Source organism: Lingula anatina, chromosome 1 (genome assembly GCF_051362555.1).
Source record: "Lingula anatina isolate TDL-2025a chromosome 1, LinAna3.0, whole genome shotgun sequence".
NCBI lineage: Eukaryota > Metazoa > Brachiopoda > Lingulata > Lingulida > Lingulidae > Lingula > Lingula anatina.
This window is the reverse complement of record NC_141767.1, coordinates 56106240-56128325: the sequence shown is the minus strand read 5'-3', so window position 1 is coordinate 56128325 and position 22086 is coordinate 56106240. Positions and strand designations below refer to the sequence as shown.

The 22086-nt window shown below is 37.4% G+C and overlaps 2 protein-coding genes across 3 annotated transcripts; one reads left to right on the top strand and one right to left on the bottom strand.

Moving 5' to 3' along the window:
- Positions 1 to 3061: 3061 nt before the first annotated feature.
- LOC106166029 (uncharacterized) lies at positions 3062 to 16201 on the bottom strand. Of its 2 annotated transcripts, XM_013544429.2 has the most exons (6): positions 16066 to 16201; positions 11300 to 12315; positions 7254 to 7420; positions 5997 to 6294; positions 5296 to 5426; positions 3062 to 4859 (listed from the first exon to the last, which is right to left on the bottom strand). In XM_013544429.2, exons 2-6 carry the CDS (start codon positions 12183 to 12185, stop codon positions 4533 to 4535), a joined length of 1809 nt encoding a protein of 602 aa, XP_013399883.2. In that variant the 5' UTR covers positions 12186 to 12315; positions 16066 to 16201; the 3' UTR covers positions 3062 to 4532. The 2 variants fall into 2 exon arrangements, with proteins under 2 accessions (XP_013399883.2, XP_013399884.1); XM_013544430.2 differs by lacking the exons at positions 11300 to 12315; positions 16066 to 16201 and adding an exon at positions 8898 to 9477.
- A 2521-nt stretch (positions 16202 to 18722) lies between these two features.
- Positions 18723 to 20916, top strand: LOC112041415 (carbohydrate sulfotransferase 1-like). The gene is made up of 2 exons (XM_024074589.2): positions 18723 to 19467; positions 19674 to 20916. Exons 1-2 carry the CDS (start codon positions 19313 to 19315, stop codon positions 20479 to 20481), a joined length of 963 nt encoding a protein of 320 aa, XP_023930357.2. The 5' UTR covers positions 18723 to 19312; the 3' UTR covers positions 20482 to 20916.
- Positions 20917 to 22086: the final 1170 nt, after the last annotated feature.

Genomic DNA, 22086 nt, shown 5'->3' with positions numbered 1-22086 from the left:
TGATTGTAGTGGACAAAGGAGGATTTTATCTCCCGCATTCATGTGTCATGCCAAAATGCATAAGTCTGTCGAAATGGTGATTAACAAAAATCAAAAGCAGCAAATTTTGAGTTTGGTCGGCAAAGATTTTATTTATAAACCTCTTTAAAATATAAATGATTAACGCAAATCAAAAGCAGCAAATTTTGAGTTGTTCAGCAAAGTTTTATTCATAAACCTTTTTAGAATATAAATGAATCTGAATAATCGCAATGGGGTAGTAAAAAACAAGGCGGTCATGCATAAAACTGGTTGCATACTGAAAACTTGTCATCTAATTTATACTAAGTCATATCTCGTAAATGCGTGTTTTCAAATTCAAATTATTTTTTCTCGCAATATGAGCACAAGAAAAAAAATTCTACATGACATTCTCGAACGAGTACGTTAGTGATTCATAGGTTTCTTGTATTTTCATAACATACAGCTGTGTTATTCCTCGACATCGGGCACTTATTAATTTGAGTTTGTTAAAATGATTGTGAATGTTTCCCCTGTTGCAACTTAAATATAGTACAATGTTTGCCAGATTTTACTAACTTCACCATCCAATCCTCATCCCCTGTTTCCGCAGCCCCGAAGCAAGGTTAACAATCGCCGTTTTGCAACATGCCCGGTAGTCGATTGGCAAACATGTGGCAGTTGTTGAAAAACCAGTTGTACTCTCCAAATCTCGATTTGTAGGATCGTGAAAACTCTTTGGTGGCTTCAGTGCCACAGGTACTCGTCGCTGCTGGCCAAGCCTCCCATCGGACTTCGCAGCGTAGAACGGCAGGGGACGTCCCAAAAGAATACCCCATCTCGCCATTCTCATCACGAATTCCCCACTCAAAGATTAGCCCACAAAGATTGGTGTCCTAGGAGTGGAAGACCGGGCTCCCATATGATTAGTACAGGTTAGGGTTAGTATATTTGACGAATGTCACCTGTACAAAGTAATGGGAAGCGGACTACTGTTCCTAGCGGACTTCCATCCCTGTTACAACGACACTATTTTATTTACCATACCTTGGAAGTTTACTTCATCCGACCGCACAGTTGGTATCATGAACATGACGTTCACGCAGAGATAGGAAAACAACGACCTACAAAAAGGATTTCATTTAAGCATAATATAAAACTCCAAAAATAGAAAATGCCCACGCCACGTGAGGCTCTGATTGATATTCAATTTCACGATCAAAGATAATTTCCCGTGATGTTGCCACGCCTGCAAACTGGACCTCGTTATCTTTTCAAAGATGACGCCTTGGAAAATAAATTTACCGAATATTTAATTTGAGGCTGATTAAAGAGATTGCACAATAAGAAATGGTTGCGTGCGTGCGTGCGTGATCGTCAAAATCAGAATTGGAGGTTTTTAGATCACGCAAAAGATGCCGGAAAAAAATAAATGTAACATTTTAAACATATATCTCACTCCATTTGCAAGAGGTGACTCGGGGATAATCACAGGCTTCACCACGAGTACACATTTGCTCACATTTATCGTCTGGTGAGTGATTTGTTGCAGAAACGCAATGTTCTGAAGATGGGAGGATGGAACAACTTTCTTCGAGCCCTGATACTATCTTTACTGAGCAGCTGCTTCCTGAATTGGAGTTACCAATGCAGTGGAAATTCAGCCCCCTAACAATCTGGACCAATTCCGAAAAGCTTTTCTGGACGAATGATGTAATTTTCCACAAACCGGAATTCTTGCCTTGTTGAAGGCAGTACGGTAGTAGGCCCTAACTCACGCTATTAATTAGACATGCGGTCTTTAACGAGCACATGCTCATGCTAATTGTGTATAAATTTGGTGCCATTTGGTGCTACTGTTTTAATTTTATGGACTGTGAGATTCAGTGTGGAACATCAGATTTCCGAGATTTGAGGGGATGTATGGTCTAAATTTGAATAAATGGTATAAAATAGGGGTATCTTCACGGGTATTCGTATTTTCTGTACCGTGAGTCATGTTAAATATGGTATCTGATATAAGAAACACTGTTCAAGATGCGAGATGATCATATGATCATGATTAAAACGAAAAAAAGACAAAGAATTGAAGGTGGGGCAACATTTTGACCAAGGGTGTATATGTTAAAACAGGTGTCTCAGAGTGTCACTGCAAATTGGGAAGTTAACAGCCAAATACATTGAAAAAGCCTCATCATCTCAAGGGGCTTTGAGACACGTTTGCTGTTTGGTGCGTATTGGTCAAATATCGTCTCAAAAGGCAACAGATCAAAAAATACCAAGTTTGCGCCAGTCATTTTATTCGTGCATTTTCACTATTGTATATATATATATATTGCTCCTTTTCACTTACGACAATATAAACCACATGTCATTTTAACAAGTTAGCATTAAATTTTCGTGCAAACTAAGATTACGTAACAAGACAGTGAATACGCATGTTGCAACAACAGTAGTTTTACATAAGTTGTGTTTCTAACGTGACTTACTGGATTGTTTGCCAGCTTTTTCATTCGAAGGTGATCTAGAAATGAACTTTCAGTGGCGTGCAGCAATATATTTGATGGGTCTGCTAAATACTTAAATAAATACCAACAAACGAAAAAATATATAAATAAAGTCGTTTCAATCTATTTCAGTTCTGTTGCGTAATCTTCTTGGGACATGTTTGATCAACCTCCAAATTACGTAACAAGACTGAGAATACATGAAGTTCTGCCGATATTCTCAGTGGACCGATTGAAATCCCCGAGAGGAGAGGTTACAGCATCAACAAGATTCAATTGGAAGTCTAAGTCCAGTAATGCAGATTAAAAAAACTAAAGAATACGACTCCCTGGATGACTAATCTACGTTGCTTGAACGTTTATTCTTAAGTTACGTAGACATGAACAAGGATATAGAACGTACTATATTTTTCTTCAAGTTCCTATTTACGTACTGAAAATACAAACAGACATCGTGATTTCTAAGGGAAATGCTCGAGTGCGTGGCAGTGTCAACTTGTTTTTTCAAACTGACCTTCGTAAGTATCAAGCCTACATAAGAAATTGATAAAATGTTAGTGTTTACAACAATATTTATTAAGCGAGAACTGTATTTTGAATATTTTCTTCTTTTGAATATAAATAAATGAAACACAGACTAAATATGTATTAAAGTCAAACTATAATGAAGGCGCAATAAACCCTTACTTATTATTTCCATTGCCTTATATTATAAAAAAAGCTTAAAATCTATGCATGTATCTTTTATCTCAGACTTATGTTAACTTAATAATATTGGAAGTAAATGGGAAGTACATCAAATATTAGCCGGGTTTCAACACTTTAACGGCAGGATGCACACTGAAAGATTACGGGTATTTGGACTGGTTTAGGCCTTATAGGCGTCACAAAATTACCAAATTGATTTCTCACTATTCTTAAGATTTTAAAACCCAAAAAATTGACTCGCTAGTCTATTTTCCAAGCGTCTTTAACAAGTAGATGTACAAGAGACTGTAGCTATGTCAAGGGAAAACCATTGGGAGCTATCACTAGATGTAAACGGGCATCACCAAAGAAGAGGCTGACGGCAGTGCGTGATGTCATACGAGACCAGATAATAATGCGAGAATAAGCGTAAAATGGGGTTTCACTTTTTAACGAAAAGTGTCAAAACCTATGCGTTGGGAAAACGAGTGACACGCGAAACATTGTGAATTCCCACTGATGTAAAAATGGCTACAATTCTGCATAAACTTTCTTTAAATCGAAAAAATCTTAAGATATCCATGGGTGATTTTTGTGAGTTTTTATTTTTTACCGCACTGCACTCCCTATCCTGCCATTAGTTCTGCTCAAGATCTCCTCGAAAGCCCAATAAATCTAGCTTGATTTTATGCTAATTTGCCCAAGTTCAGACGATGAACATTGTCTAGAAACAGGAAAATTTAATTGATCGACTAGTCATGAAGTTTACAGCACTCCAGCTTTAAAACCTCAGTCTAAACACACCTATTATTAAAGGGATAATAACTGTTCGTTTTGTCCAAAAATGAATTTTCTTGGGGTAAACAACAATTTTCCATACTTGCCAATGGTAAACGAATCCATTTCTACATTCAAAGTTAGTCCCTGTTTTTTTTTTTTTTTTTGTTTTGTTTTTTTTTTTCTAAAAAGTATTTTTTTTATTATTATTATTATTTTTTTTTTTTTTGCAATAATCTCCTAAGAGATTACAATAAAGTAATAATCTCTTAAGAGATTGTTATAGAGTATAGTCATCTATGGAGGTCACGTGATCTGATGACAAACTCAGATATCAGAATAATAGCTATAACTGCCGTTTTTGTGGTAAAACAGAATATGTTATATTTCTATGAGTTGTTTACAATGTTTTTATTGTGAAATATAGATCTCATACGAAGAGTTATTATCCCTTTAAACTCTTGATAACCTCCATTAATAACTGAGTTCGAGCTTATTTGTATGTGTAGCATATACTACCTAAACCAACTGTGCGGTTTGTTTGAATTTCACATTTTATCTCTATTGTGTGATAGCATTTATAATATTTGGCCAGAAATGTTTTTCATGCGTCGGAGTCCGTCTATGAATAACATACAAATCTTTGAATTCATGTGGCACCTTGGACTTGGGGCACCACTCTACAAGCACAATGGGTGATGTTTCTGACACTTCCTTCTTGCGTTTCTCCAGTGCTGCCTTTACTTTAGTCAGGGTCTCTTTGCAAGTGTGTTCAAAGACGTCGTTCTTGGTGAAAACAACCAAGATCTTCCTCGATGATTCAATAAAATGTACTAGCTGATCGCTGACAGGTAAGCCAGGCCTCAGGGCTTGGATGTTTACCGTTACCTGGAAGTTAAAGGATATAAGGTTGCCAATACCACTTTTTAACCTCAAACAACCACTTATTAACATATGCTTTTTGAATTAAGGTTAATGGGGATGCTCTCACGATAAAAACAGAGGAGATTTTGTAGGTGCCAGCATACAAAACATTGAGAAATCGCAAAACATTTTGCCCTGACAAGTGTAAAAAGTTCCTACCCTGATTATTCATGTAAATAGAACAATGTTTAAAGAAGAATGAATCAACAACAAAATGGCTTGAATGTTGGATAGCCTTCATAAAACATCCTTTATAAAACTGCAACTATCAACTGTCGATTTACATTTCAAAATATTCACATTGTGTGTTCGTTTTGTAAATCACGAACTTTGAATATGTGAAGTATTACTACGTTTTCTACTCGATTTGGGCACAAGAAAAAAATAGACGGTTGCTCACTTTGAGATTCCGCTCCTCCAGATGTGGGACAATCTCCTGGTCTACGAGAGCGTAATCTTCTGCGTGGTCGGCGTGCATGACGTACACATCTGACTCGAAGTCGATCTTGCCATCTTTCTCAAAATATTGATCTACAATAAATAAATGAATATATAAATAAAAAGGGAATGGGATAATTATGAACCAAATATAATGAGAGAAAAATTGTAAAGCAGTTCATTTTCTGCAACCAAATCAGTGAGATGGAATTTTTTATCAGTGGTTGACCTTATTTTAATCTGTCATAATGTATAACATTACATGGATCTTTATACAGTTACAGGAGCAAGATATTTGTAATTGCTTGAAAACAGCGACCTTATTTTTGTGGCAGACACGAACTAAAAGAGAGAGATTTACCTTTCAAATAGGCTGAACTAATGCCTTGGAGGAGTTACATCCATTTGTACATGTATTTTTAAATAATTAAAATTTAATTTAATTCAATTTAATTTACATTTCTATCTCCGCTAAAAACGAAATGGAATCTGTTAAAAAGGGTTATTTGGGGATTGTACTAACAAAATGTGATGGTAGACAAATATCGAAGCATCTTTTAAGAACTCTTGGTTAATCTAATAATATGTTTTTTTTATTCCCTAAAGTCCCCTTTTTTCGTCTTCAAAGTTAAACAACAATCTGATAAAATCAATTTCTCTTACGCAGTTTCGCTCTGAAGGCGTCTCTTATTTCGATGAAATACTTGCAGTTTTCACGGAGACTAACTTTGACGAAGGGTGAGCTTTCCTGTATCACTTGTATACCCTTTACTACCTCACAGGGAAGTCTGTTCGAGTTCAGGCAAAGGCTTTTTATGTTTATCAGTCGATGTAGCGCATTTGTTGGAATGTCGACGAGAGCGTTTTCAGAAAGGCAGAGATACAACAGACGGTCAAGGCTTTCGATTTCCGAAGGAATCGTCTGCAGCCGGTTGCCCGTTAATCGAAGAAACTCCAAGTTCTGAAATAAAAAAACAACTTGACAAAGAAAAATTAAGAATAACAAAGTAATTGTATTTTTTGGAAAAGGATGACCTAATTATATCAGCTGAGCGAAAGTTATTGGTATATGGGGAGGGGGTAAATGTATCTTCTGCACCTTTCTTGATCTGCAGCTAAACTAATCAAAAACACATGACACTATAATGTCATACTCAAATCCAATGGCATAAATGTCGCTATAGAGTGCTACATGTATGTTTAAATAATTATTCAGTTACCACTAGGACCAGAATGACAACAACGGAACTTACGCCAATTTCTGAAGAGTTTTTACATTTTAATTCGACCAGAGAGATAAAGACGAATAAGAACGCAAACATGAAATAAAATAATGAAATAACGGAACCATATAAAATGTGACCATAATAAAACTTGTCAATAACGATCTGATTCATGAAATTTAAATCAGATTGTCATTTTGACCGTTGGTATTTCGCAAAGTCACAACTGATAAAAATATTGCATTTACAAAAAATATAGGACGCGTAAAAAAACACTCTGTTGGCACACTACTTAAGACCGCGCATAAGCAGTCAAACCTAAAACCTTTTTCTTCCTTTTTACATTTTGGCCGATAAATGTAAATCTGCGGGAGGACTTACAACTTTATGATACTATATGACTTCCTGTAATGGATCTGGCCCTAGACTTCACATGCAATAAGTCAGTGGAAATGTTCGGGTTTTTAACTCGTGTAGCAGAGAAGGGAAATACGTTAGCAATAGGGCAGAATGTTTTTTCTGAGACTCCCGATTTGTACTGAAAGTCATTATAACGGAAAGGATTTTAAGTAGACCTATGTCGACCGAGCTGTTGGAGCAAGTGTGAACCTACAGCATTTTTCTGTTATTTTAATTTAGGTGGGAGAAAGGTAGAGCAAAGCACTATCTCCCTCACTTATCAGTCGCTGCAAATTACCTTCAAGTTTCGTATGGCAGCTGGAATTTGAGTCAGGCGGTTATACGAAACATCCAGTTCTTGTAGCTGCTTCATTAAAAAGAACTTCCCTGGAAGGTTATCTATTACATTACAGGCAAGGCAAAGAGAACGCAGCTCCTGGAAACCATAGTTTTCCACCTCAGCCCCTGTAATGAACGCGTAAGAAATTAATTCGACAGCAAATTCACATGCTGGACCTCCCCCCCAAAAAAAAAAAAAAAAAAAAAAAAAAAATGGAAGTCTATTCTTTTATATTTTACTTTTGCTAGCTACTTTTAAAACTCTTTTTGGAACGTGAAGATGCGTAATTTGAATACTAATGCAAACCCTTTTACAAAATTATCTAAGACTGCATTCCCACAGATTTAGATCAATCCATCTGGATCGACCTAACTCCCTGGGGATTCACGCTAAATTGCTGTTAGCTCAAGAGGCTTAAATGTCTGTCACGCCTACCGAATCAGCTAGGGTAAAGATAATTACCCCCTAACAGCTTAACTAGGCGTGACAGACATTTAAGCAGGCCAAGTTGACAGCAATTTAGTGAGACTCCCCAGGGGGATATATCGTTCTAAATATCTGTGGGAATGGTCTCTAAGCTTGCATATACCAATCTTCTTATTTTTTCTCATTAAATGTACACGCTCCGCAAACAAAACTCTTAGGCCGTTGTTGGCATAAATGAATGATCTGAGCTAGTCGCAATATCAAAAAACTCAGTCAGTTGCGATACAATATGAATAACTCTGATACTGGAACTTACATTTAGCAACTGACCGACGTTGCGGTGTCAATCTGAGACCTTTCACTAGGTAAATGACCTGTATGGACTGGTCACCTTATCTATTGTCATACGGCTAGGAATAGTGAGTTCTCCAATCCGTGTGGCAACAGATCAGGCGCAAAGTCAAAATCTGTGAACAGAAGTAACCACGTAAGACTAAAGCTGTCGCCTTTCATTTTTTTCTTTGTTATTGTTTGCGGAATAATATGACTTATCAAACTAATATAAATATAATTTTGTATCAGTGGTAGGAAGTCTCAACATCGTATGACATTTTTAAAGGTGACTTTGCGATGAAAAAACTTGTTCGAAAACACAAACTTGCACGATCACGTTATTGGATTGTCAAAACACGTAAACGCCACGTGCCCTGCCGACAAAAAACACGTGCTTTGGACAGGAATTAGAAATAATATGCCCTACACAGGCATAGTATATAGAAACAATCTAAAAAGACGAGCGCACAACCAGACGACATTCAGACAAACTGGACAAGAGAAGACGTCTGCAAACCATAAGCGTAATGACAAAATAAAAAAAAATATAGAATATATTAAGCCTCGGTCACGACCGGACGCACAGTTTTAAGGAACGTACATCGCCTGCGAATTTTGTGTGCAGTAGAGTTCGTAGCGGTAGAAGAAGGGTTGCAATGGTAAGGCGCAAGACTGCCTTGCGCGTCACAGGGAGATATCGTTTCAAGCAGGGACGCTCATTATTACTAGTGCGATTGCCGTGGAAATTGTACTCATTTCTTGAGTTTATCTTGCTACTTGCGCACGTGGCACACACTCACAACTTACAAAGAGAATACAATACACGGCGAAAGTAATTCATACTTGCGTCACTTTTGCGTCGGACTTGCTCCATACTCTCGTTATGACCATAGAAGTAGAGAAAATGTTATGACGTACTGACAGCGTACGTCAGCTTTGCCTCCTGTTCTCCCCTTCTTTCTTCTTCCTCCTCCTTTCTACTCTGCTCTCTAAGCTTCTATCCCTTGCCTCTTAGAGGCATATTGAAGCTAAATTGAGCAAAATTCGAGCTTTTTGAAAATTGTTGTACACGTTGCACAATCGATGATCATTGGCAAAACGCGAACGTGCGCCGTGCGCACGCCTTTCTTCTCCTTGCGTGTGAGTGACGCACGTGTGCCGCACTCCCGCCGTGTTCGATGATGTTCGTAAGTTGTGAGGAGGTGCGCCGTTTTCAACACGCAATATGCTCCTTTATTGCTTACGGCGAGGGTCTTAGGTCACGGTTTTTCTTCCCACAATACCTTTAAAATCGCACGTCTTTCTTGCGAACTCCCTGCTAACTTCGAGGGAGGGGAGCAAGTTACACTTGCGGCCTGGTTGTTCGCAGAGTTTGTTGGACATGTCCAATATATCCGTACGCGCTTACGGGCTGTTTGCGAACTCGAAATTTCGCAAGAAAGGCCGGTTGTGACCGAGGATTAATAAACTTGTAGTACCCCGTGGAGGCACTACGCGTAATCCGAAGTGATTTCTAAAACCTCTGGATACAAATGACAATCACCTATTTAAAATTATGTACAAAAAACCTGTTGGATGCTTTTCTATACCTTAGTAGCTATTTAAAAATATTCTGAACTGCTCTTATCCCAAACCAAAGGTATTATTTCTATTAAGTTTGAAATGATAAAATGAAAGATTATGAAATGAAATTATTCGGACAATCCTTTTCTCTAACCCTTGGGCATGTTGAGTGCAGAATCCCCTTTTTTGTTGACAAGGAATTATGCATTATTTCCATTCAATTAATAAACAATTGCGTGTGTTGAGAGGATAAAAAAATCATATATATTATTTTTAAGACGCGACAGGAAATTTGACTAGATGAATTTCCTGTTTTAGGCATGACAAACCATATCAGGATGTTATTGTCTTGGTTTTGTTTGGTTTTGCAGTTTCCTGTTGAAGGATAGATTATCAACGAAATGTCCTCTTCTATTATTTGACTAAGAGTCGATTAACTCCAAGAACAAAAAAAAAAATAAAATAAATAAATAAATAAAAAATACTTTGGACCCCATACTTCTGACATATATAAGATATTCCCTGTAGTGTCAGGTGCTCTCTTCCCATCAACGTGATATTTGATAAAATAATTTTCTACTGAGGTATATCATAAAACGGCGGTTCAGCTACGTAACTTTACCCTCACATATCAGGGCCTTCTAAACTAGTATACAAAAATTAAGCATGAGCTGTCGCACAATGCTTTTGTAACATACTACTGGCTCACCCTGTGGTCAGAGTAACGTACACGCACGAAAATCTTCACGTTTTAAAACATATGTCACGTACTGTTTACAGTGGAATATTTTAAGATTTCATGGTAAACAGTGCCATATGTTTTAAAACGTTTAATGTTATTGAAAACACATGCATGTGCGCAGTTCGGTGGGCTAATGCAACAGGTTTCAGACAACAGTGGGTACATTAAGGGGGTTCGATGCGTTGTAAAGGCCCATATTTGTCAAAATACTCCCCTTGTTTTTATCTAAAATACTTATATGTAACTCGATATTAGTTTAAAAAATAGACACTTAGAGCACAAACTTTCATCATTATCGGTTTATTCACCACTTCTCGCGCTTTTATACATTCAGTGGCCAAGCTTTACAGTCAATATCGCTATCGTAAATCGGTGTCAGATAGTGATCGATTTCCAACTTTACAGAGACATGGCCGCGACTAGGGTGCATTACAATCAGGCGCCAGGGTATTTCTTTTATTTATTTATCGTTTGTTTGTTTACGAGATATGAGCCAATAATTTGAGTTTCAAACAAACAAAGGCTTTAATCAAAGGAATTATTTCGCATCTTTACTGATAAAAGATAAGCCGTTCAAGAAAAATCCTGGCAATCCTTGCACCGGATTATAGGACTAATTAATGTGATTAATACGGTGTTGTTAGCTGTCCAAGTGAGAGAGATCATGATACTACAGTTTTCACCCAAAAAGAAAAAAGACCCCATCAGTCTGAATAAGCAAATTCACCCCAGTAGCACTTTTCAGAAGTTGTCAATGTTGATTGCCGCATTATGTAAACGGATAAGGAAAAAAGTTCTGGCGTATCGAACCCCTGCAAGAGCAATCCGCTATTTGCATCTACAAGCGTTTTGCATTTTTATTTTTATTAATTATTATTTTTTGTTATGTCCCTATTGACATTTCATATCTATTCAGAAGAAATAAAAAGCGTTTACCTACCCGATACCAGACCTTCGCCTATAAGACAATTGTTGGTTAAGTCCAGACCCGTCAGCATCTTAAGCCGCCTCAGCACAGGGGGGATGCTGCAAAATCGGTTTCCACCAAGGTGTATGAACTCCAACGACTGCAAATGTTCCATACTCGATGGCAAAACGGAGAGCCTGTTTCCAGACAGGTAAAAATGGGAAAGTCTTTCCGGCCAATGGACGTCTTCAGGTAAGGCCAAAAGGTCCAGGTGTGATAGGGACAGTCGCCGCAAATTGATGAATTGAGGCATCGCATTCCAAAGTTTCAGAAACCCGTGAGTTTTGAAATATCTGAGGTCATCATCATAAAAGTCTGACGACACGAAAAACTCGTATACATTAGCAAAAGGCAAAGTCCTCCGCGTACTTGGTTCCTCATCCGTTGGCGACACACAACCTCCCGGTGCTTCATGGAGGGGACTCGGCGCCGAGATGCCGCGTTGGGCTAATTGCTTCTTCTGCATTCTCAAATGTCCAGTAGACTTACAACGTGGCACCGAGTAACTCTTGTCATCCCACGACGACATTCTCTCTCTAGAATGGTGGTTAAAGGTACATTTGTACGTAATTTCTGAACTTTCGCTGGACAGATCCGACAGGTGACTGCTTTCGCGGTGAACCCTTGATAGTGGCGCTGTGTTCTCTCTCTCCATAGCATATGACCATTCGTTTCCTGCACTTGGTGACGTATCGCGCTGCTCACCTTGGTTTTTACCTTCTATTTGACCTTGGTTGGCTGAGGCCATTTGAGTATTATCAAAAACTTCATCTTGCCAATCTTGCGCTGTTTGGTCATCTTGGCAAAATTGTGTTGGCACGTAGAACTCAGGCCGGTTGGATTTCTCTACGTCTGTCATTTGTGACTTTAAATGGACAAAAATGTGCCAGATGTAATTCGTTGACTTGTTTAATTCAACCAACGACTCTTTAGGATCTTTAGGCTTTAGGATCCACCTATAATATCCGTGTTGGCTTGGAAACAACAACCTGAAGTAAAATGACCTTATTTGTAAGGCGTTGCTAGAACAACTTTGAGAAAACATATAATAAACATGAGAAAAGTGTTTTGTAGAAAAAATAACAACTTTTTGAACGCAGAGACGTAGGGATCAATTTATACGTTAATTATCTGAAACCTAATGGTGATTGTGACTTGTATTCATTACCAAACAGAATGCAATCGATAGCATATTGCTTTGGTTTCACAGATATGCAATTTAAGAGCACTTTTCCCCATTTAGTTGGGAACGGTACCTATGTAAATATTTCTTATTAAGAGAAACCATAAAACGTCTTCTCTCATTTTTCGCCCTTTCCATTTCCGTTTCTCTTAGGAATCGAGGAAATGTATAATTTGCGTGTTCCTTCACAAGGTATGAAAATAATTGTAAAAGTAACATATGTTGAATTATCAGTTTGATAAATAATACGACAGACATGATGTAAGTATTCCATGCATTTCGTAGGCGAAGACCTCGAGGAAGGTTAACCAAGATCGGTAAATATCCATAATCAAATGAGTTTTGCTTATTAAAAAAGATAGAGAGCGGAATCGGAAACCAAACACGAATAGGCAGCGGAATCATTTCAGACACTTATCGCGGTACATTTCAGTATTTTGTTGACAACATTACCATTCGTAGGGGTTAGTAAAATTCTGAACAAAAATTGAATAGATTTTCAGTAGGAGAGGTGTGAATGAATACTGCTTCAGCACATTTAATTTCCATATTGTTTTAAAATACACGGGACCTTGGGTGTGTAATTAACATTTTTGAAACCTGACAGGTTTATCATTTCAAAATCGTCGGAATGAAATGAAAATTAGCAATGGAAAACAGTCAATTGACCACATGACATACTGCGTATGGAATCACGCAAATTGGCGTTTTATCTTAGCCTGTAATAACATACGTTTAAATCCTTCCAAAAACTAAGGCCCGTATTCCAGAATCTCCCTTTAGCGTTAAGTGAGATTTAAAGTCGACCTTATACGAAATTTGTATTCCAAGATCTTTTTTTATCTCACTTGAAAGGAATCACTTAACAATCATCCTTACCAAAGGAATCGGTCATTTCTAGAATCTGCCTTTGCTTAAAGATTTGCTTTATTTTCGGCTGAGGATTCCTTAAAATGTAAGGTTGGTCTGGAGTAACTTTTAGTCTTCCTTAAGCAGCCTTACGTGTACAGTTCTCTTGTGAAAATCAGCTCCATAGAGGACTATGTAAACAAACATGCCTACCTAAATTCAAAATCATTAAATTCAACTAGAAAAGCACTCCGAGAGTGGAGACCTCCGCCAAGGCAGCAAAGTCTCCACCCAATTTTCATTCTATAATGATTGTTTTTTTGATTTTCGATTATTGATTGATTATTGATCCGGATCACCACCAAAAACTAACCACTTCTAAGTGTTCTAAGTTGAGTTATGTTGATGACAAACAAACAAACAGACAGACAGACAGACAAACAAACAGGGGTGAAAATAACCTCCTTGGTGGAAGTAATACATTTGATCGAGGATAGGCTTTTCTCTGTTGACTAGTTGAATCAGTAGCTGCTTTTCGATATCAGAAAAGGTCTATGACTTTGGTTTTCTCATCCTCCAAACCATTCTTTTCTCTTTTTGGCATACTTGCTTTATTCACTAAATTGGCTTAGATTAAAACATCCACATGCAGTAATAATGTCCATATGCACTGTTGCATGACTGAAGTTGATCAGTTGACCCCAATTATACAACATTACTGAGGCGTTTTTAATGAGGAGGGTGTCACAAAGACCTACTTTAACCAATGAGGAGCTCCTTTATGTCAGTGTCCCTTACCCAAAGGCTGACTTTTGTCAAAGTAATTCCTTATCAAAGGAGAGGCTAAAGTGTGGTCTTAGAATACCATTTCGTTAGGCCTTCTTTTACCAAGGAACACCTCATCAAAGGAAGCCTTTATAAAAGTTGACTTTAGGCCTATTTTAAGGAACATGTTGGAATACGGGCCTAAGGCTTATTATGCCATGTCAAAGCCGGCATATTTGGTAACAATCGCGACGCCCCCTTATTTCAATCCCAACACCCTCATTTTAATCGCAATGCCATCCCATCTTATGCGCAACGCATTTTCTACAGCCACGATGCCATTAATATCAATTGCGATAGTTACCAAGATGGATATAGAGGTATTGCGATGGAAATAAATGGTACAGCGGTGAAAATAGATACATCATGACTGAAATGACTACATGGAAGGTTTAGGTATTGATATTTCAATTGAAATATATTAAATAACGTGACTGTTTCTTTGGATTTTCACTCCCTGTAAATGTAGATGTCATTTTATTTTCCTTCACAATTATGATAAGAATGGCTGTTTGTCTGTCAGGATGACCGTTTGTCTGTCTCTCAGATGAAGCAAAAAAGAATTTTCATGGGTGTATTGAGTAACTTTCTGGTTTATGAATTTTAATTCCCCTTTATATTTGCAGGTAAACTGTTGGCATAATGGCTTGTACTGTCGTCAATCGCCACTGATCTGCTTAAGCAGTCAATGCCAAGAAACTGTCGTCAAGGGGATCGAGCAAACCTAATTCATTAAAATAAGGATAACCAATATATCGTTATTTCTGCAATAAATCTTTGATTCTTTCTTTTTATAACTTTTCCTGGCAGAAATGTTCACCCTCTCAGTTCCCCGCTTTTATTATGGTTAACTTTTGAGCCACACTGTACAAACATGAAAATGATTTACCTAGAAATATGGCCATAAAATAACCTCACATTAGTTGCCGAGAGATACGGTGATATGGTTAAACTGTGCTCCTAACTTAAACTAATTAAAGCTATCACGGAAAGAACTGACGCTAGACGATTATCATGTGTCATTTTGACCCCCTCAAAATTCTTCACACCACTTGAACAAATCAATACACTGCCCTTACAGCCACTCAACATGCTCCTTATTTAAACATGGCTAACACGACCATATGCATTTCCTCGAACATCTTTTGATATAAAATGTAAACGTGAACCTGACTCAAGAATCTAACATCTCTTGGAAAAAATACATAAGGTAGTCGAAATCTATACTTAAGAGATAATAAAGTTTCCTCTCTCTCACTTTCTCCCCCCCCCCCTTCACTTCTCTCTCAATGTATTGGATTGTTTTAATATGCCAAAAGTTGTAAGCCACTTGCACATATATATGTTGATAAATAATCCGCCAATATACCGTAAACTGGAATTAGCACGTTAATACATGGGTTGAAAAAATATATCGAGAATCCCTGTAGTTGTATACGGCCTAAATAACTAAAAGAGAACCACAAGCAAAAACGAAAATTTTATCCGACCTACATGAATTAAACCCGAACCGTTGGCAACAATTTCACACTATGAAAAACGATAACAGCGACTGGGAAGACTGTTATTACATGATGGAGCAAAGAACGAAGGGGTTATTATATGATTGCTGAACACTTCATTTCATAAGCCTCAGTACATGAGGGCATTTATTATGTGATTGTAACTTAAATGCTCATGAACTAGAGAGCGTCTATATATTATGCAGTGTATGGAAGAGCAGGTATTCACTCTGTCTGTCCATAAACACTTAAGTCAGCCAAACAAAAAAGGAAAAATCATTAAAATCTAACGTATCATTTCTTTAGCATACTTGAACCATACGCCCATATCATATCATGTCCTCATGCGTAACTAAATGCCCATTCTTAACGTAACTTACCTGCAGGGCTGCAAAATCTGGGCTGTGCCGAGAAAAGCGGTTCGTGTTCCACTATTATCTAGACAGTTTCACCTTGAACAACCTGGTTGACTTTGCCTAACGCCTTCAACGCTGCAGCGTATCGATACGAGGACTAGAATCAGCGGTCGATTTAGATATACTCTCGAACCCTCTGTTGACCTAATGTTTTATTATTTTCTTTATTATTATTGAGAACGCAATCGATATTTCCCGAAGGCAGTGTATATATTTGAGGTCTGTGGTTTGGTACCTAGAAAGCGAAAAAAACCCTACATGTTCAAAGTTACGTGTGCAGACGAATATTAAAATCATGTAAGTTTATTTTCAGGTTACCTTAAAAACTTCCAGCTATGCTATCGAAATCACGGTAGAAAGTTAATTGCCCATACCATAAACAACAGAAAAGTCATTAGAACCAAACCAAAGAGCCATAGCAGTCACTCCATTTTATTTTGGTATGGTTGTTTCTTCCGTTCATTTTTATCATTTCTAAGGTTCTACATATTCGTCATTTTTTAAAATCTATCAGTATCTAAGAATCAATTGATCAATACAACTATCTCCTCATTTATTCAACAATGTATTTATTTATTTGCTTATCCATCTGTCTGCCGACCTACTATATTATTCTATTTATCTATTTTGGCCTACTCATCCGTAACAGTGGGTGGTAATAATTAAATCATCGTCACTGGGAAATGTGCTGTGCGTGTTCTGTCCTGAAGTGCCTTTTTATTAGAGTGGAAGCGTGTTTTTGCATGACCATTTTACTGCTTTTCAAGTAATTGTGTTTGCCGCAATGGCTAGTGATGACTTTTAAAATAGTAATTCAATATGTCTAGCATTCACCTTACAGGTGAGTCTTGCTTTATGTATTAATGTTGTGTATAAGCAAAACAGCCTTTTCAGGCTTATAAAATAACTGGAGTTGGTGCAATGGGTGAATTGTCAGATTTACCATTTTACTGGTTTGAAACAGAAATCAGCTTCTTGCTTATTCATACCGTTCGGTTATTGTCATAGCATATCAAGTACCTTGACAGTACGTGTTATATCAACTAAACGGCTGGTCGCAGTTTGTACATATTAAGTGCAACCGTCTCTGCATGTCAAACGGGGCATGTTTTACACGTGTGACGGCGCTTTATAATATTTTCAAGAGAAAAGTAAGAGCCAATGTATGAAAACCTCTGAATGTTTTTATGATAGTAGGTCAAAAAAAAAGAAAGAAATATTTTAACACAAAGGCAGGTTTCGTAATTTTAAAACGTTAAAAATGTCAAAAGGTTATTGTTGATAACAAAGGAAATTACACTCAACTATGATATTTAAAAAGGAACGCAGTACATCCTGTGCATCCCCTCAATACCATACCACAGGCCCTACAATGAAATTAATTTCACGTCGTAAGGCCTTAAAAATATGACCTAGGTATTCAGTAACAAAAGATGTTCCACGCGGTTTTTAATGTAGAATGTCCCAATACCATTTTAATAGTAATAAAATGATGTGTCAATTCGTGTTCAGGTGGAAACACTGCCTCGGGGGCGCAACTATCCGTATTTCCCGGAGGGCGACGTGTCGCGCATATGCACCATTTCGGTGTTAACAAGCAAAGACCTATACCATGAGTACGAATTGTATTATAAAACTGCAGCTGCACTTAACAGAGGAGAGAACTCAACATATCCGCCATATATTTTAGCCACTGGAAGACGTCAGGTTCAATAAGGAGTAAAAGACAAGGATTTTTCTTGCACAGAGGCCAGATAGCCAGATAGAGATCAATTGATATATTATGTAGTGGCACAAAAAGAGGTGTCAAGAAGCTGTATGCTAACGTACCCAGTGTTTCACTGCGGTCACATATAAAAATTATCCGTGTAACCAGACGCGCCAAATCTCTACAATGTTCATCGATAGGATAACGTATAAGCGTTTTGCATTATTGAATATCTCCGTCTTTATCCTGCTTATGGTGTATCAGTGTTGTAGATTGGGGCGGACTTGTTTTGCATCTAACTGCGCCAGAGATTTCGGTAAGTTATGGGAACAAGTTAATTTAATAGGAAATCAAACATGAAACGTACTATCGGTATGAGTGGACAGACGGACAGGCAGACGGCCAGACAGAGACTTCTGTGTTCTGCCAACTCGTTGCCCCAAGTGGGGTTTGTTTAACTAGGCCATGTAGTGATGTGAACTTAATCCGTTTCTCCCTCAAAGCCCAATTTTACCTGCTTAAACTTACCATAAAGTCAGCCTTTTATATTATTTGTTATTTCGAACCTTTCGACGCATTCTTTATGAAAAAATATTAATGAGTAGCTGATTTATTCAATTAAGCATGAAATGTAAATGTTGACAAAAATGTTAAAGCATGCACATGATGCATGTTTGTCTTGATGACTATAGCCACGTCCACACCAAGAAACAGTGTTCTTTTGTATGGCGTAAAATTGTTCGATAAACTTAATCAATTACGAGTTTTTTATTTGTAATTTGTTTCCCATTACCAAATTCTGAAAAAAGGAAAGGCAAGAAATGTCGAAAAGAAAAATGTTTTATTCTGATTAAACTCTGAATATGCTGGCATTCTGCAGCAGACTGAATACGAAAGATCTGACTATGATCAGCTATATTCTCATTATTCCGATCCATAACCCTTCTGGGAATGAGGGTCATACCCAGCAGCGAATTATATCGAATAGATATAAACTGTATATGACACTCCACGTATACGCTGCTACAAAAAGGTAGCCATTGAGTGATATTTAAGGCTAGCTGTCGGTCGAATAAACCTCAGCCAAGGCTCCAGGGAGAAAAGGGTAAAGAGGTTTTAAAGAGGTTGTGTGAGACTAGCCAACTATGTGTGTGTATATGTGCGTGTGTGTGCGTGTGTGTGTGTGTGTGCGCGCGCGTTTGTTCATTGATGTATACTTGTGCTGGTTAATTGTTTCCATTTCATATCAAAACATTAAGATAATATCAAACTTGTTTTTTAAATCGGTACTCGTCACTAGCTTCATCGCATATTTTGTAAAAAGACTATCATTCAGGTCTGACGAATGTTTATTAGTAAGGGCTAGGTGTAACATTGTATTCTAGGATCTCTGTGATTTGATTAGTGCATCTCTAGATTGTCGATTGTTTTAGAGTTTTGTAAATATTACTTTCAGTAGTTGAACAAAAAATTTCAACTACCGCAATCCTTATCCTGTCCTACATGCGGAGTGGGTCTTCGCTCCTCGGGGAACTTTTCAATCAGCATCCGGACGCATTTTACATGTTTGAGCCAACTTGGGCATTGGTTTCAAATGAAATAGACTATGGCTCCAATTCCAAAACAACGGAATTAACATATCCAAACGGAACTAGACGGTTTGTTTGCGTTTCATTTACACTGTTGTACTGGGGAACTTTTAAAGTCGTGGGTTATTCCTACTTAACCAGTGGCGTAGTTGATTTATTTATAATGCATAATACTACCAATGTTAACAGAGTTTTGGAAAAGTTGGTGATTACATGACATGGCATATTTCGATATTTTTCTATTTAAACACCCGTGGTCTAATTCTAATTTCAAGGTTGTTTCCAAAGAAAGGAGAAGAAAAGGACATCGTGCTGGAGACGCTGGAAAACATTCTCACTTGCAAGCTGGATCACGTGCCGGTGAATGTGCTTGCTCCACACACCTATGCAAACCATTTGTTCTTCACTTATGGGGGTAGACATAGGAGACTTGTTAAGTACACGACCTGTATTTTGTCACACCAGGGCGTGGCAGCAGATACTGAATGTGTTCCATTTATTCTTGAAACATGCCGAAATTCATCAATTGTAGCCATTAAAGAAATCGCTTTACGAATGTCTCACGTGGAACTCCTGCTGCGCAAGATACCGGGGTTGAAAGTTCTCCACCTACTAAGAGATCCCCGCGCTTCCCTTTTGTCACGAAAGAAGCTTACTAAAACAAATCTGAGCTTAGACATGCAAGCTAACGTATTGTGCTACGAAATGACAAAAGATATTTTGAAAGGAAAGCAACTTGCGAAGGAGTTTCAAGGACGAATCTTGCAAATAAAATATGAAACAATGGCCGAGCGTGTTTTGGAGACGACTGCACTTATCTACCAATTCCTTGGCTTGCCTCTGCCACACGTTGTCCGCGCGTGGATGTGGAAAAATACAAACCAAGACCAAGGATCAAATAACGAATATTTTACAGCGAGAAATAACTCTACCGAAACTGCTCATGCTTGGAAATCTAAAATATCACCATCTGTAGCTTTACAAATTGAAAATATTTGTGAGAATGTGTTAGAGGAGCTTCAGTACGAACCTTTTTCACAAAGCATTAACGGAAAATTGAATGCTACACAACAGAAACGTTAGAAACACATGTGACATAATTAGGTGGTTGTCTCGAAGAAGAGAGACTACCGCAAATAGGCGGTTAAAATATTATTTACCTGATTTTCCTTTATATTTGTCAGTTTAACGGTACCTGTTATTTTTTAATGCCACTGTTGCGGTTGTTGAGTAAACAAACATTTTGTTCTATTTAAGGACACGGGTATTAAGTTCCCTGTCTGTCAATTCCCTGTTTATATCTAAAACAAACAGCAATCATATTGATGACGGGGAACACGCAATTATAATGAGTATTAAAATTGACTTCAATAATAGTTTTTAATAATAGTATGTAACAATTAGTAATAAAGTAATAGGTTTCTTTTAAGACAATGTATACAAATTTTTGGATTCGCTCGTATAACACACTCACTGCTTGTCTTTACTTTTCATGTCAACGAAAAAATGGAATAAAAATTAAATTTGCTTTATTTTTTAAAAATATTTTTTCAAAGACCTCTTATTTAAGGTAGTTGTTGGTTTTACTAAAATCTCACCTTGCCCTCTACCAAGGAATCAGAGATATTTTTTCATAAGATATTCACAGATACTTTTCTGGCATTTGACCAGCTGAGAACATTTCTGGTTTTGTACAGGGAGAATTTCTGCATACTAACTAAGTCACCTATCAAGCCTTTGGTAATGGACGTAATTTAATTTTAAAACCAGTCAAGAGAAATCAGAGTAACATTAAACCAAATTAAACCCCAGTTAAGACAAAAAGTTTTGGAATAATGAAGATGCTGCAATAGCAGTTTTGTATAAAAAAGACGTACCTTTAAGTTAAAACCAACCAAGTCAAATTTATTGGAAGAAAATTTAAATTTATAAATGCAATTAATTACTATGCTAGAGATCGGTTAACTTTTGCCACGAAAACTACTTAGCTGTGAATTTTACTTCAGTTCATATTGCTGTCAACCTGCACTGAACACAGCCACCGAAATATCAATTGTGCAAAAATCTCAACATGTCTGTAAATTGCAAAAATTTTACTACACGGGGATTTTCTGTGAAGACCGTTTTCAGTGCACAACTTGATAAACAGCTTATCGATATTAACTTTTGTGGTGAAATTAACCTCTACACAAAATATCACAAATAACACAATTAAATGTTACGGGTGACTAGATAGCAAGCAACTCGTGAAATGGCGTGATTTGAGAACTCTCCCCAAGGAAGGGTTAGATTTACCGGGGCTTAAAATGAATTTTATCGTTTTAACATGAAGACAACTCATTTGTCTGGTGATGGTGTAAGATGTTAGAAATGTTAAAACTAATTAACTGAAATGCTACTACACTGTGGCGGCAAATTGCTTGAACACTGAACAGGTCAGCGTTTTCGGTCAAGAAGCTGCCCTACAAGTAAATGTGACGAAAAAGGGCACACGCATTTGAACCTTCTTTCTCAGATTTGACCAAGAAAATCTAGAATATGTGATCAGACCAAATTTAAATATTTATGAAATATACTCTTACCATTTGGGGATTTTCACAATAATTTCGCACCTACCACACAAAACTAATTTATTTCTGCTGGATCGCTTTACCTCATTAATTACCTACCTGAGGCCAAAACAGCTGT